Consider the following 14058-nt stretch of genomic DNA (forward strand, 5'->3'; position numbering starts at 1 on the left):
GGTCAAACAGATCCAGTACCCGTAGTATAAGATTTTACGTCTCACCAAACCAAACCAAATTCGAGAGTGGAAATACTTCCGCGTTACAGTAAACTGGATCTTAAATGCCTTGTTTTAAAGCTCAAGTTTGTCTACACTTCTACAGCCAGCGCTCCGAGCGGAAACATTCGGAAATTAAAATCAGTGGCATTGAATATTTGACTTCAATTCAAGGCTCTTTAGGTCCATTTTACTTTGATGTTATTGTGTTTCGACTCTCGAATTCTAGCAACGTTTGGTGAGACGTAAAATCTTATACTACGGGTACAGTTCCTTACTAAGACATTGAAATGGCATGTATAATTTTTGTTTAGTTATAATAGGTATATTATAGAAAAATAAATAAATTACCTTGCACACAATTTTTTTTATTTAATCCCGATAAAATTCAATTAAAAACTAGTAACCCTAATCAAGTCTACCAATGAACCTCCTGCTGATACCTATCAGCTGGTGGTTCACTTTAATAATTTCTAGCCATAATAATCTGGTATTTAGGTATACCATAGTCCATTATATTATAATTATGTACTAATACTAGCCTGCATGAACAATCATTTAATATAGCATGCTTGAGCCTATATTTTGTGCAGCATGTAGAATGTAAATTGGTACACTGCAACTAGCATGATTCAACAAACTTGGTTAAGCAAATATTGCCGCTGTTCTAACTTGTACCTTAAACTGGTAAACTGGTAACTTATATTATTATTATTATTATTTATTTATTTATAGTATCATGTAGACTTTACAAAGTTGTGCATGCTTGTAGAAAGTGATTGCTCATGCAAGCTTGTGGTAAGATAGTTTACTCATTGTTAGCTTAGTTAAAACTAGTAATAACAAAAAACAATACAGGAATGTTTCATAAATATTTAAAGATTGGAAGGATAAAAGAATATCCATTAAGTCCTTGATTAAGTCTTATTCAAAATATATATTTCATTCTTTTATATGATGTGAGTAGAATTAATTTTTCCATAAAGAATATTTAATTATGCAAGAAACTACATACAATAATTTTTTTAAACTTAAATATGAAAAATCAATTACAGTATTAGAAGGTGTACAGTAATTTCTGACAGACAGTAGACAGATTTGTAATCTATCTATATCTATACTTATAATAAAACTATAACTGGACAATTTTTGTATACCTATAATATATTTTGAAATTTTTAATAAGACAAAGCATTATTTTCTATACAGCGCCCAAACAGTAACAGAGTGTGTCTGAGCGTGTTTCATGCCAAAACTACTCAACAGATTAGAATGTAACTTGGCATACTAACACTCCACATTAACATAATATAGGTAACATATATAGCTTTAATCCTGACAAACAATAGCGTTTGTGATAAATTTTTGTCGATGTTACTCGATTTTGACAATTCTCAAAGGTTGTATTGTTAGATAGATTCCTTGTGAATTTAGTGAAGATCTGATGTATTGTTCTGGACAGGAGAACTGAACTCCTCAATAGTTAAGAGATAGTAGACCTAATGGTGGTTCATTTGTCTTACATTTAGCATCTTTCACTCGAAATTAAACTTTTAAACATAAAATGAATCAAAAGTGACAAACTAAATGAAACAATCACGTGAGTGAATATTCACTCTGAATGAACTGTCTGATATCACCTTAGTAAGTTTTTAAAAAGTATTTTACAAGTTTGGTATATACAACTACAGCAAAGCAAGTTGTAAACAACTTGCTTTTCATGTAGACAATAAATGAAGACAATGGAGACTGTCATGTAGAATATATGTTTTATATCTTGGTGTAAACACAAGGTTAAGCCAAATAGCATATCTTTGTCAATATTATTATAACCATAAACTTATTCTATAACAAACGAATATTAAACACGTAAAATGTAACTCCTCACGCGCCATTTTAATTTTTTATGTCAAATGTATGATTTGTCTTTATTTTAAAGGTGAACTATACTTTTGAAACATGTTAAAATGGCGCATGAGGAGTCATTCTTACAGACTAAGAGCGATCACACACTCATCCAATCCAAATTCGTGAAAATTTGGATATAAAAATATCTACATCATAATATTATGTCATAAGCTACCATACAAATAGTCCTATGACAACTTTGGAACATATTTTCACAAAATCGATCGGAGGAGTGCGTAATCGACGTAAGAGTTCTCAACTTTTAGTTATGTTAGCTTATTAAAGTAAGTTGAATGAATTAGACAATATTTGACTCTTCCGATGTCACGCGATCAGAGGCGGGGCCGGGGAGTTATCTTGAATCGATTTGTATAAATACAGGTGTTTGAAGGTTTTTAGGCCAGTCTTGTTCTGGCTCGAGACTCAACGACTATTAAATACTTTTGTGTTTAGGTCGCTATTTTGGTTAAGTGGTTGCAATAGCAATTGTGCCCTAATCAAGTTAATATCGCAGTTAGGTTATTATAAAGATTAAAACTCTCGATAAGCCTCTACGCGTTGTGATTTATATCCACGTACAAGCTTTATATGAGGACATTTTAATAACTTATAAAATAAGTTAAATTAAACCTGCTTTCTGACTTTAGCTTAAACATAATTGTCAATTTCAACATATAATTTAATATTTAGGATGCCCACATATAGAAGTAAATATCCTGCCAATGGCTTAGATATTGTAGAATCGGACCACAAATAAATGACATCATAGGTATTTTGTTAGAAGCTGATTTCAATGTTTCCTTAATCACATGCTTAGAATAGCCATTATACATTGGACTACGCAACAAATACAATACAAGACCAAGTTTCCTCCTACTTATTTCCAATCTTTGTTCATATGACAAGTTTTTAAAATGATTATTGTAAAGTCTAAAACTTGCCAAATCAATACCTAAGGCGACAAGCCATTGCTTCCAAGACTTAGTGCCAAATAATCTCATAGTCGCAAGATGGATTAATGGTTTTAAAACATGTAATAATTCTGCTTGCATTAAATCTTTAACTTCAATATTTGATAGAACATTGTCATTGACAGTTATAGGTTGCCAGTCGCGTAATGCAACAGGAGGTGACCCATCGACCCGGCGTACAATTCTGCCTGATCTTCTTAATGTGAAAAATCCATTTGAATTATCATCTGAATCTGTACCTTCTGTCACTTTTTTCCTTTGTAAAGCAGGTATGGGTGGATGTTGAATTGGTACTTCCTTGAAACGGTACAGCAGGATAAATGCAGAGGAGCATTTAAATATCTGTAACAATGTTGCTGCAGTCCATTTACCTTTGTTACCCCATCGGTTCTTTACAAAAAGTTCAACAAACACTTCACAATAATGAATAATTGTCAACAACAATTTTATTTGTTCTTGTAGACCATAATGCTGTATCTCATTACCATAAGCCTCTTGAATTATTCGATCATTAAATAAAGATAACAATTTTGATATTGAATACACTAGTTCTGAAATAATCGGTGACTGATTAATTTTGCCAGCAACAAAATACGAGGACCAAGTCGCAATTGTTTCAACATCAGTCACCACACCGGGATTATTGATAACCCATCGTTTGTATAAGGAGTATAGTTCAGGAAGAGTGAACTCTTTATCCATTTCTCTAGTCAAGATTTAGGTGCTTTAGAATCTCATAAAAAAGTTTTATCGAAAGTAACAAACACTTTGACTTGAGTAGGTACTTGAGTTTGAGTATAATTTTCACCGACCAGAATAAAAAGTTTTAAAAGGTCTATTTTAAATTTTTTAGATGAGACCAAAGAATTTGTATGAGGATGAGACACAAATGACCACAGATATTTTATTATGTTTATGGTTTTATGCTATGCGTAGATAGAGTAATAAAGGTAGATACAGGAACGTTTGCTTTCTCATTCGCACTAAAAAGTGAGCACAGATAAAGTTACTAATGTGATAAACAGAGACGCAGCTAACCTATTCGTTGTACCATTGTTTAGTAGTCAATATTTGTATTAACCGATCAACAATATTTGTATTAAACGTTTTTTATTTGAAAACAAGTAAATAACTCATGAGAAATACAATAACGCCACAAATTCTCAAAGTTTGTTTCGCATCTAAAGTTGCATGCCTTGTATGTAAGTTGTATGTATTTTTGAAAAAAACCAGTTACACGATAAGGGACAATAGATGTGCGACTTAAGATTTCTTTTTCAAAGTTACGCGTGTGCTCACATCTAGAGGACACTAATAGCGCGCTAGGCGTGCGAGAGCGCGAAAATTTAAATGCTATTTATAAAAGTACTTTACTAGCATATTTTATATTTTTGAACATGTTTAAAAAAAATATCAATAATTCCACTAACGTTTGTTTAAAACATGTTTAAAAATATATATAACAAGACTGACTCTTTAAGATACTAAATTATAAAACGCTATAGAAATAAAAAGGTTTTAAGGTTTTGTAAAGTATTTTATTTTCATAAATTCGTAACTAGGTACATAAAATACATACCCAAATTCAAGACCCACGAGATTGTGAAATAGGTAACGCTCAAATCCAAAATTTTTGGTTATTTACTTTTCATAACTTTCATATTACTACCACAACTGGTGTATTTCAACGATCTTCAAACTGGTGATTGCAAATTTGAAAATTCGTAACTAGGTATATATTTCATCATCAGTCTTGCTTTCTAAATGTTGTCCTACTATCTCTTTTCATTGTTTAAATGGTTTCATAAAGAGGAGTAGCCAGGTTTTGGAAAGCCATGCAAACATCTGAAAAAATAGTAACATAAAATATGCATTAGTCTATACTTACTTATTGTACTTAATTAGTTGATAGTTGATACCTATAATATAAAAATAACTTAGTCAATAAAGTTCAAAATAAATGTTGTAAGTACACTTAATTACAAAACAAAAATTTTACAGAATTAGTAGTTAATAATCCACAGCAATATGATAAATCCAAAAGTGTGTCAACCTGTCTGTATGCTAGCTTTTTACAGTAAATTTGTGTAACCGTATATGATGAAAGTTAGTACAGAGATAGCTTGCATCCAGGTAAGGACATAGGCTTCTTTTGTCACGGAAAAATCAAACAGTTCCCATGGGATTCTCAAAAACCCAAAATCCACGTAGACAAAGTGGTGGTCAGGCTATCTCTGTACCAAACAGATGATCTGTTTGGTACAGAGATAGCTTGCATCAGACGGTTGTAGGCCACTTTTATCCCGGAAAATTGGACTTCTCACGGGATTTCTAAAATAGTTTTTTCGAGCGGACGAAATCGCAGGAATTATATACCTAGTATCATGATAAAATGTTGTAATGGTGCCTTAATGGTGCACAGAGTTTGACTCATTGAAGTAATTTTGAGTTAGATTACGAGTGAGCTGATTTTATACTTACCGAATTAGTCACATCCAGACACACATCGAGATCTCCGTGGCATTTTTCTGCACAAATATATTCACAGAAAAATCATTTCACAAAGCAAAAACAAGTCCGTAATCCGTAGCCGTGGTCAGTCGTTCAGGCATGAATCGAGTCCGTAAATCAATCCTTAGAATATAGTTATCGAGGTGGTGAAAGGAAATACAGACTACAGAGTCCTGTTATTAAAGCAGGGTCAGATAAATTTAACAGAAATATAAATATTTACTACAGCACACGAAAACATGAAAAGTTGGTTATAATCACAGAGGTTATAATTTATTAATGTCATTAAAATTACAGCAATGTGCCCGCCATCTGCTGACGTCTTTTGTAAACTGTTATCTATTTGTTTAGCCGTGCTCGCGCTTAGATGGCACCACAAGCGAATTTCAATTTGCGATTTTTTAATGTTCGGAGTTGCACCCCTATCATACATTTTTCTATCTTTATGGTTTCGTTGGTTTGCTGTCTGCTGATGCTGTGGCTGATGCACAGAGTAGGTACACAGTACTGGAGTAAATGTTTTTTTTTTTTTTAAATTTATTTTACGGCCCTGAAATGTATTCTGTGACACAGTACACACAGAGTACATTGGGGGCTTGGGCCATAGATAATACGGGTATTGGGGCTATTGTGGCCTGGGGCTATCTTCTATGGAGTAAGGGAGTTTTACTTTCTATTAATCCTAATTCAACTCGAGTTCCAATTTTCACAACACAAGAACTTCAATAATAGTGTTTGACAGTGATTATTTTACACGTTTAAAATGATGGATCCATTAGCTCAAATTGAATTTAGTGCTACTACTGCACGCTACACAATGAAGGACGACAACCCACCTCTCAACTCCCCTGTGTTGGAGAGGGATAAACGGACGATATACTGGATGAGTGGTGTTGTAGATTGTTTTTCGACAGTTTGGTCCCTTTTTAAGACTGGGAAATATGAAGAATGTCAAGGTAATAATTATAGCCTTTGCGATGTGATAATAGGTACATGTTTACGTTACGTAAATATTCCCAGAGCTTATTCCGCTCAGGGATGCAAGTCCCAGGGCCGAATTATACAAGGTCGATGCGCCACGCATGTTTGTTGGGCGTAGGAAGGAGGAGTCATTGATTTTCATTCAAATTGCAAAAACATTGCATAGGTACCTATTACCAACACAACTCACAAGCCTGCAATATTGATTATTTTGATGGCTCTGTTGACTGATTATGTACATTATGTATTTTATGTTTTAAATACTAAAAATATGGCTGTTTTAACTTTTAACATTTTATTGCTTTGTTGTGTATTCAAGTAGGTATCTACTTAAAGTTTGTATAATAGATACATCAAATAATATTATATAAATAAAAATATAACATACAAATATATACATACCCAAATGTGCCCTAACTGCCTCTTAGAAGACTTATTTGTAAATATATATATATATATATTCTTTTAAGCATATAATGGGGCTAATTCCTTTGTACACAATCTCTAAACTAAACTAAAATGGCACGTCTAAATCTATTGCTATCCCTTTCATAATGTTGCTTGCTGAAAAGGATAGCACTAGATTTAGACCTGTTAATTTAGTTTAGTTTAGAGATTGTGTACAAGAGAATCGGCCCTATTATATCACTTTACTAATGTGGCTGAAGGGTTGATGTAATGAAGAACCAGCTACATATAGTGATGTTTATTTTACACTTTACAATTGATATGTTATGTACAATACAGACGGGCTCGCGAGCTTTATATAATACAATGCTAGAAGATGTTGACGTGACGAGCGGATGATAGGGAATGTGGAATCTTGTAACGTGCGTGACCAGGAGGATTCTCTACTGCGTTCCAAATTTGAATATTGTTGTGTGGCAGCTGCGAAGTTTTCCTAATAGCTGCCAGCCAAGTAACGGTAGAGGTTGCACCTCTACACTAACATCAACCTATTTAAATAATAACTCCTTTGAGGAAGCGTTAACAGCTTAAAAAGTATGTTTTAGTATAACTTGACTTATGCGGTTTTTGAAATGACTGATTCAATTCCAATTTCCACTAACTTTTAGATACCTAATTGTTATTATTAAGACGTCTACCTAAGAGCGATCACGCACTTATCCGATCCGAATCTGTGAAAATACGGATATAAAAATATCTACATTATCTGTCATAAGCTACCATATAAATAGTTCTATGACTACTTCGGAACGTATTTTCACGGACTCAGATTGAATGAGTGAGTAACCACCCTTATTGTACCAAGGGAAACGTGTCATGTGGAGCAACTTACCGACCCTACTGGGGCTGGACTACTTAATGCAATCCGAGTCACAGGAATCTTATGTGTTAGTCACATCTTAGATTGTTTTCTGTTTGTGCATGCACTAAATCGCATTACGAGGTTAAGTCTTTCTACTTCATGGTGATGTGGGCATGGCTGAGGCACATGAGTAGATGCTGAGCGTTCAGACGGATTATTTAATATAGCATTTACACCTGACCATTGCACCTGACATTCTAGCTGTATCAAATGCATTATGCTTTCGATACTTTATATGGAGCTTTGTGTATTAATTTTACTAGATCCTAAACCCCTAAATCAGATTTAAATCCACCTGGACGAAGTTGTGGGCATCATTTATTTTGGTACCTACTTACAGAGGTAGTTTTTATCTCAGAGACGGGCATAGGCTATTTTATCCCGGAAAAACAAAGAGTTCCCATGGTCAAAAACCTAAATTCATGCAGACGGTATCATCTTGCATATAATATTATCATAAATACCTAAAATCAGTACGCTTATCACTTATTAGCACCCTCATTATAAATGCGAAAGTGTTTGTTTGTTGGTTTATTGGTTTGTTCACTAGGAATCAAAATGAAATTATTTGCAAAGCTATGTGTGAGATGACAATCTGCTAGCGACAGCATTGTCCTAAATAAGTACATAAATTATTTAAAAGTCTAATTTTCATTCAAATATTATCAAGGTGTTTTGAAACACTTCAAATAATATTTGAATTGGTATGTATCTCTCGCATTGCAGAGTAGTAATGGTGATAGATAATAATTATTATAATACATATTTGCCCTATTTAATAACGACAAAAATGTATACAATTTTATTGTAGCCTTTCACAGTAAATTGTTGATCCCCTGTTGTCATTATTTAGGTATAATTCTGGCATTTCACGAAGGCCACTGACTCATGCTTGTGTAGCACTGCTGCTGCTGCTGCTGAAAGTCATCTATCTGTAGTCTGTCAATTATTTAGCAAATAGCAACAGTATTTACGTGCCCATATTAGAAATGTTGTTATAATTGTCAAGAATTGTATGCTCTCCTGTTTTCAATTGTTTTCAGGATATTTATTTTTTATTTTAATTAAACCTTCCATGTATGAAAATTAGTTTTAAAATAAGTAAAGTATTTTTTCTTGATTTTTGTCATGTATGCGAAGTTATAATTTGATTTATAGTTTTAATGTTTTACTGCATTTTCAGGAAACTTCTAAATAAATATAAAAAGACACATCAAAAATAACATAACTGGCAGGGTTCGAACCTTGCGTCTCCCTATGTATCGCGCCTGGATCACCTTCCACCGCTAAGCTTCCGTTCACTTATTCACTTATACTTCAGTGTCGAAGTTTCGGATATATCTAATAAGCCAATCTAAGTTATTATTAATTTTTGTTGTATGTTTATTTGCAGAAGATGATTGGGAGGTTCCCTTTGAACTTATCACAGACATGGTATATTTGGGCTCTGGAGCTCAAGGAGTGGTTTTTGGAGGTTCCTTCAAAGGTGAAATGGTAGCTGTCAAGAAATTGAGAGACAAAAGTGAGCCAAACACCTTACCTCAACTTAGGAAATTAAATCATGAAAATATAGGTATGGGAAATCATTTTGTCAATTATGCATTTGTCATAATACATTAGCTTTGAGATTATCATAGCTACTTGAAATATATGTCCTTTTTGTACATCATTATAATATATTCATCCTTGCAGTTCGATTCCGTGGTGTTTGCACTGGGTCTCAATTTCATTGCCTTGTTATGGAATACTGTCAATATGGACCTCTCTTTGATTTTATCCATAGTGGAGTTGCATTCAATCCAAAGCAGATAGTTCGTTGGGCCAGGGATATTGCCCTAGGCATGAGTTACCTACACACACATAAGATCATACACAGAGATCTTAAAAGCCCTAAGTAAGTTTCACTCTGTCGTTGGTACTGATTCTGAGCACATCCAAATTTTAGAGTATTCGCATCCTCTTCTTACTAATGTAACATGAAAAGGACAGACAGTTTGACAGTTTTAAATTTAATTTTTAGATGTTAAAACCCGTGATTTTAGCGCACAGTCGCGATCCTATTTAAGTTTGTAGCGTGCATTAAAATTTAGTCTTTTTTTTTTTAGTAAATGTGAAGTTCATGTTCTGTCCTTTTTTAGCAGTATTAAAAAGTAAAAGATGCAGATACTCTAAATTTAGTTTAGAGAAAGACAACAGAATCTGCGCCAATGTGTGTTTTGTTTTTATTTAGAATACTATGTCTAATTATTATGTTGATTTTTTCAGTGTTCTAATTGCTGATAACCTCGTAGTCAAAGTTAGCGACTTTGGTACAAGTCGAGAATGGAATGACGTCAGTGCTATTATGAGCTTTACTGGCACTGTTGCATGGATGGCTCCAGAAGTAATCCGCCATGAACCATACTCAGAAAGAGTTGATGTGTGGTCTTATGGTGTGGTACTATGGGAACTTCTCACTCAGGAAGTCCCATACAAAAATCTAGAAACACATGCTATAATGTGGGGAGTGGGAACTGACACCATTGCACTACCTGTGCCATCAACCTGCCCAAGTAGCATACAGCTATTGCTAAATCAGTGCTGGAATCGAGTTCCTCGGAACAGGTAACATATATACGTACTAGATGATGCCCGCGATTTCGTCCGAATAGATATAGGTGATTCTAAGTTATGAGGTATTTTCAACAGCAATGATAAAAAATCATATAAACATATTTAATTTATTTGAAATAACACTGCAATAACTTAAAGGTTACCATCTTCTTAATTTACAGACCACCTTTTAAGATCATCGCAGCACATTTAGAGATGGCAGGTGAAGATCTTTGCTCCTTGGATCAAGAAACTTTCAATACAACACAAGCTCTATGGCGTCAGGAGGTGCATAGTTGCATGGAGAGGCTTTATGCTAAGTATGCTTGTTTATATCTACGACTTACCTTAGGCCCAGGTAATACAGTATCATGTCTCTAATAAAATATTATTTTGCTTAGGAGTGATAAGCCTGTAGCAACTGCACAGCGTCGAGAAGACTTGAATCATGCCCGAGACGTGCGCTATGTGTACGAACAACAGCTTACTCGTGCCAACGAACTCTACATGGAAGTGTGTGCTGTACGTTTGCAGCTTGAACAACGAGAGCGAATTATTGCTGAGTATGTAGATTTATCAATAAAAATAATAATAATATTTTCTTTGTATTAACCTTTTTTTAAAAAAATAATTTTAATAAACAGGAAAGAGATGGCTCTGAGTAATTGCCGCTGTGGAATTCGGAAAAACTTTAAGCTCTTCTACCGTCAGACGTCTTCTTCCTCGGACGGCGTGAAAGGAGCGATGGCTATCGTCACTGAGAACATTGTACGCCGTCGGAAGAAGAAACATGGTGTCAACAATTCTGCTCAGCTGGTAATGAACGATGTCGAAGATAAACCAAATGAAACCCAAACAGCCATCGTTGCGGTGGACGACTGTGTAGCTTGCGTCTGCAGCGATGAGAGCATCCAGAACAATAATGTGACAAACCTCATGACATTTAAAGACACTGTTGTGGAAGACAATGGTAATATCATTCTCAAAGACACTGGGTGCAACAATGAAATCCCTGTCAATGATAACTATATTCCAGAACTCGCTCATGTTTAGATTTAGTTAAAATTAGAAATTTAATAAAATGTACTTATGATTAATCTATTTAGGACATATGAGAATTTCTTTAATGTTTTCACAAATACTATTAATTACCTATTTGATTAATGATTGGGTAGGTATATTGGGCGAGATTTAATCGACAGTGAATAAATGGCAATGACTCTTAAATTACGAAAAAATGTAATGAATATTAGTGATTTTAAATTGAAAAATTAAACTTGTGGCAAGTTTTATTGTAATTATTATTTGAAAGAAAAGTTAGTGATGTTAATTGTATATTATTAGTATTAATTTCATTAATGATCTCTTATTATTATTCTTTGGTTGATTCGCCTAGTAAAGGATCTCATTTTCTGATGTGTGTCACTGTTGTGTATATATGTGATTAGAATTATTATAAGTAAAAAAAAAATAAGACATACATTTATTATATTTTCTGATATTAGTCCCGCAAATTGCTATTACGCTGGAACCATGTCTCATTAGCATCGGCGTGACGTCAGCCGAAATAAAATATACCGTCGGCAATTTTTTTTTTAGAATAATTATAATAATTTATAAACCTAGCAGTAATAGTAAAATTTATTATTAACAATTTTATTTACAATTTATTACTTATTTTTGATATGTATATTAGTTTTATTAATATTTTCCTTTTAAAGTACTTTATATTAAGTAGTAAATATTTGTGTACCTTTGTATTTAATGACTAGCTGATCCCCGCGGCTTCGCCCGCGTAGATTTAAGTTTTTAAAGATCCCGTATAGCCTATGTCACTCAGGAATAATGTAGCTTTCTACTGGTGAAAGAATTTTTAAAATCGGTTCAGTAGTTCTAAAGATTACCCCCTACAAACAAACTTAACGACATTACCTCTTTATATAATACAACGGGCCGTGCAGCAGAAATCGTAATATTTTAATTTCGCCATAACTTCAAAACCAAACGTCCAATTTTAATCATTCAAAGACCAAATATTATCTCCATAAACTGTTCTTAGTGATGAAATCATTTATTTTGATAAGGATTAATAGCATGAGTAAAATAAACGCGTTTAAATGTAGTCCAAAAAAAATTCAAGATTTTTAAATAAAAAAATGGTTGCTGTGCCTCACTCGACATAGATGGGTATAGTGTGTCGCGGACTTTTTTGTAGATATTTATAAGATCTACAATTAATTAGAACATTTTATGGTTCTATCTTTTATAGTTTAGGCAGCGTACGCAAAATAAGTAACTTTTCTGGTTGATTTTTTACACCTTGTGTCCGAAAAACCCAAATATCTTACGGAACCCTATTTTTTTCCAAAATAAAATATAGCCTATGTTACTCGTGGATAATGTAGCTTTCGAATGGTGAAAGAATTTTTAAAATCGGTCCAGTAGTTTTTGAGCCTATTCAGTACAAACAAACAAACAAACAAACAAACAAAGTTTTCCTCTTTATAATATTAGTGTAGACTACACGCTCTGTGACCTTGGTTTTATTTTAACGTAGGTGTAACATGTCTATTAAAATTTGCTTCGAAATAACCACGTATTGACTGGTGTCAGAGGCATTTTTAAGCGATTGAGTAATATTCTGAAGTAATAATAATAATAATGTTATTTATTTCAGGCAAATTGTACCCATATTATTACAGAGGTCAAATATAAAATAAAATTAAAATTTAGATTCTAAGGTAAAAAATCAATATTTGTTTGGTTTACTATCATACTCTGGTGTGTCTAGTGTGTTTTCTGTAATATTTTTGAATCCTTCTCTTTTGCAAAATAATTATCTATTTTAATAATAATCTCATGGGCACGACTATTAATTATTTTCGTACTCATATTTAACCCAAAAAGGAAACAACTTAAACATATTATTAACAAAAACTTAACAAAATGTGTGAATTTGCAATTATTCAAAACACGATACGCGTCGCGTACTCGACTAAATAGTCTTGTCAACGGTACTGGTTGCTCGACACTTCGGTCTAGTGCTGACGTCACTAAAATGGCAGCAATTTGCGGGACTTATACAAAATGATCTGATACAAAAAAATCTGATACAAAAAAATATGATTCGTGATGTCTACGATAAGTAGTTTATTTCCAGTGAACATTAAAAGTAATATTTACATGAATATGTATATCTTTACGAAATAACTTAATTGGTTCTTAAATAAAATGATTAAAAAGACAATGGGCAAAAACCGTAAATGAAATTGTATAGTCTTAAAAGTGTTAATTTAAATCCTGCGTCGATGTTACAAGTAGCTGGATAGTAATTAAAACATTTTTCGAATCTGAGATGTACAATGTAAACAGTCCTCGCACTTAGATTATGCACTTTTTAGCTTGTGACTTAAAATAATAATTTTAAAAGTAGTAGAATTTATGAGTACCTAGGTATTTAAATTATTGTAATACATTTGCGTGGTTTAGCAGGCCTAAAACTTGATTTCTTTCACTTTCATGATTTTTGTAATTAAATAAATATATAAAAATAAAATAGTTGTATTTTTGTACAGTATTTTTGGGCATTTAAAAATTCATCTCTAATAACTCTCAACTAGATACTTGAGAGTTACTAGATGTGTATTTTTGGTAAATAGGTATGTTAAATAGGGCTGGGTAAAAAATAAATATAAAAAATAATAATAAAGCCGGCCAAGTGCGCAC

General features: G+C 33.1%; 2 protein-coding genes across 2 annotated transcripts; one reads left to right on the forward strand and one right to left on the reverse strand.

Annotated features, from left to right (window-relative positions):
- Positions 1–377: 377 nt before the first annotated feature.
- On the reverse strand, positions 378–3748 carry Pex16 (peroxin 16). Its single transcript, XM_069508543.1, has one exon. It carries the CDS (start codon positions 3618–3620, stop codon positions 2634–2636), a length of 987 nt encoding a protein of 328 aa, XP_069364644.1. The 5' UTR covers positions 3621–3748; the 3' UTR covers positions 378–2633.
- A 2287-nt stretch (positions 3749–6035) lies between these two features.
- On the forward strand, positions 6036–13875 carry LOC117995455 (mitogen-activated protein kinase kinase kinase 12-like). The gene is made up of 7 exons (XM_034983465.2): positions 6036–6385; positions 9134–9313; positions 9433–9634; positions 10006–10344; positions 10515–10652; positions 10734–10895; positions 10977–13875. The coding sequence occupies exons 1-7, from the start codon at positions 6193–6195 to the stop codon at positions 11383–11385; spliced, it is 1623 nt and encodes a 540-aa protein (XP_034839356.1). The 5' UTR covers positions 6036–6192; the 3' UTR covers positions 11386–13875.
- Positions 13876–14058: the final 183 nt, after the last annotated feature.

The sequence above is a fragment of the Maniola hyperantus genome, chromosome Z (genome assembly GCF_902806685.2).
Source record: "Maniola hyperantus chromosome Z, iAphHyp1.2, whole genome shotgun sequence".
Classification (NCBI taxonomy): Eukaryota; Metazoa; Arthropoda; class Insecta; order Lepidoptera; family Nymphalidae; genus Maniola; species Maniola hyperantus.

Coding starts and splice junctions, on each gene's coding strand:
- LOC117995455 (XM_034983465.2), top strand. CDS start 6,193: ATGATGGATCCATTAGCTCAAATTGAATTTAGTGCTACTACTGCACGC. Junction 9,314..9,432: donor ATTAAATCATGAAAATATAG/GTATGGGAAATC, acceptor TCATCCTTGCAG/TTCGATTCCGTGGTGTTTGC. Junction 10,896..10,976: donor CGAGAGCGAATTATTGCTGA/GTATGTAGATTT, acceptor TTTAATAAACAG/GAAAGAGATGGCTCTGAGTA.
- Pex16 (XM_069508543.1), bottom strand. CDS start 3,620: ATGGATAAAGAGTTCACTCTTCCTGAACTATACTCCTTATACAAACGA.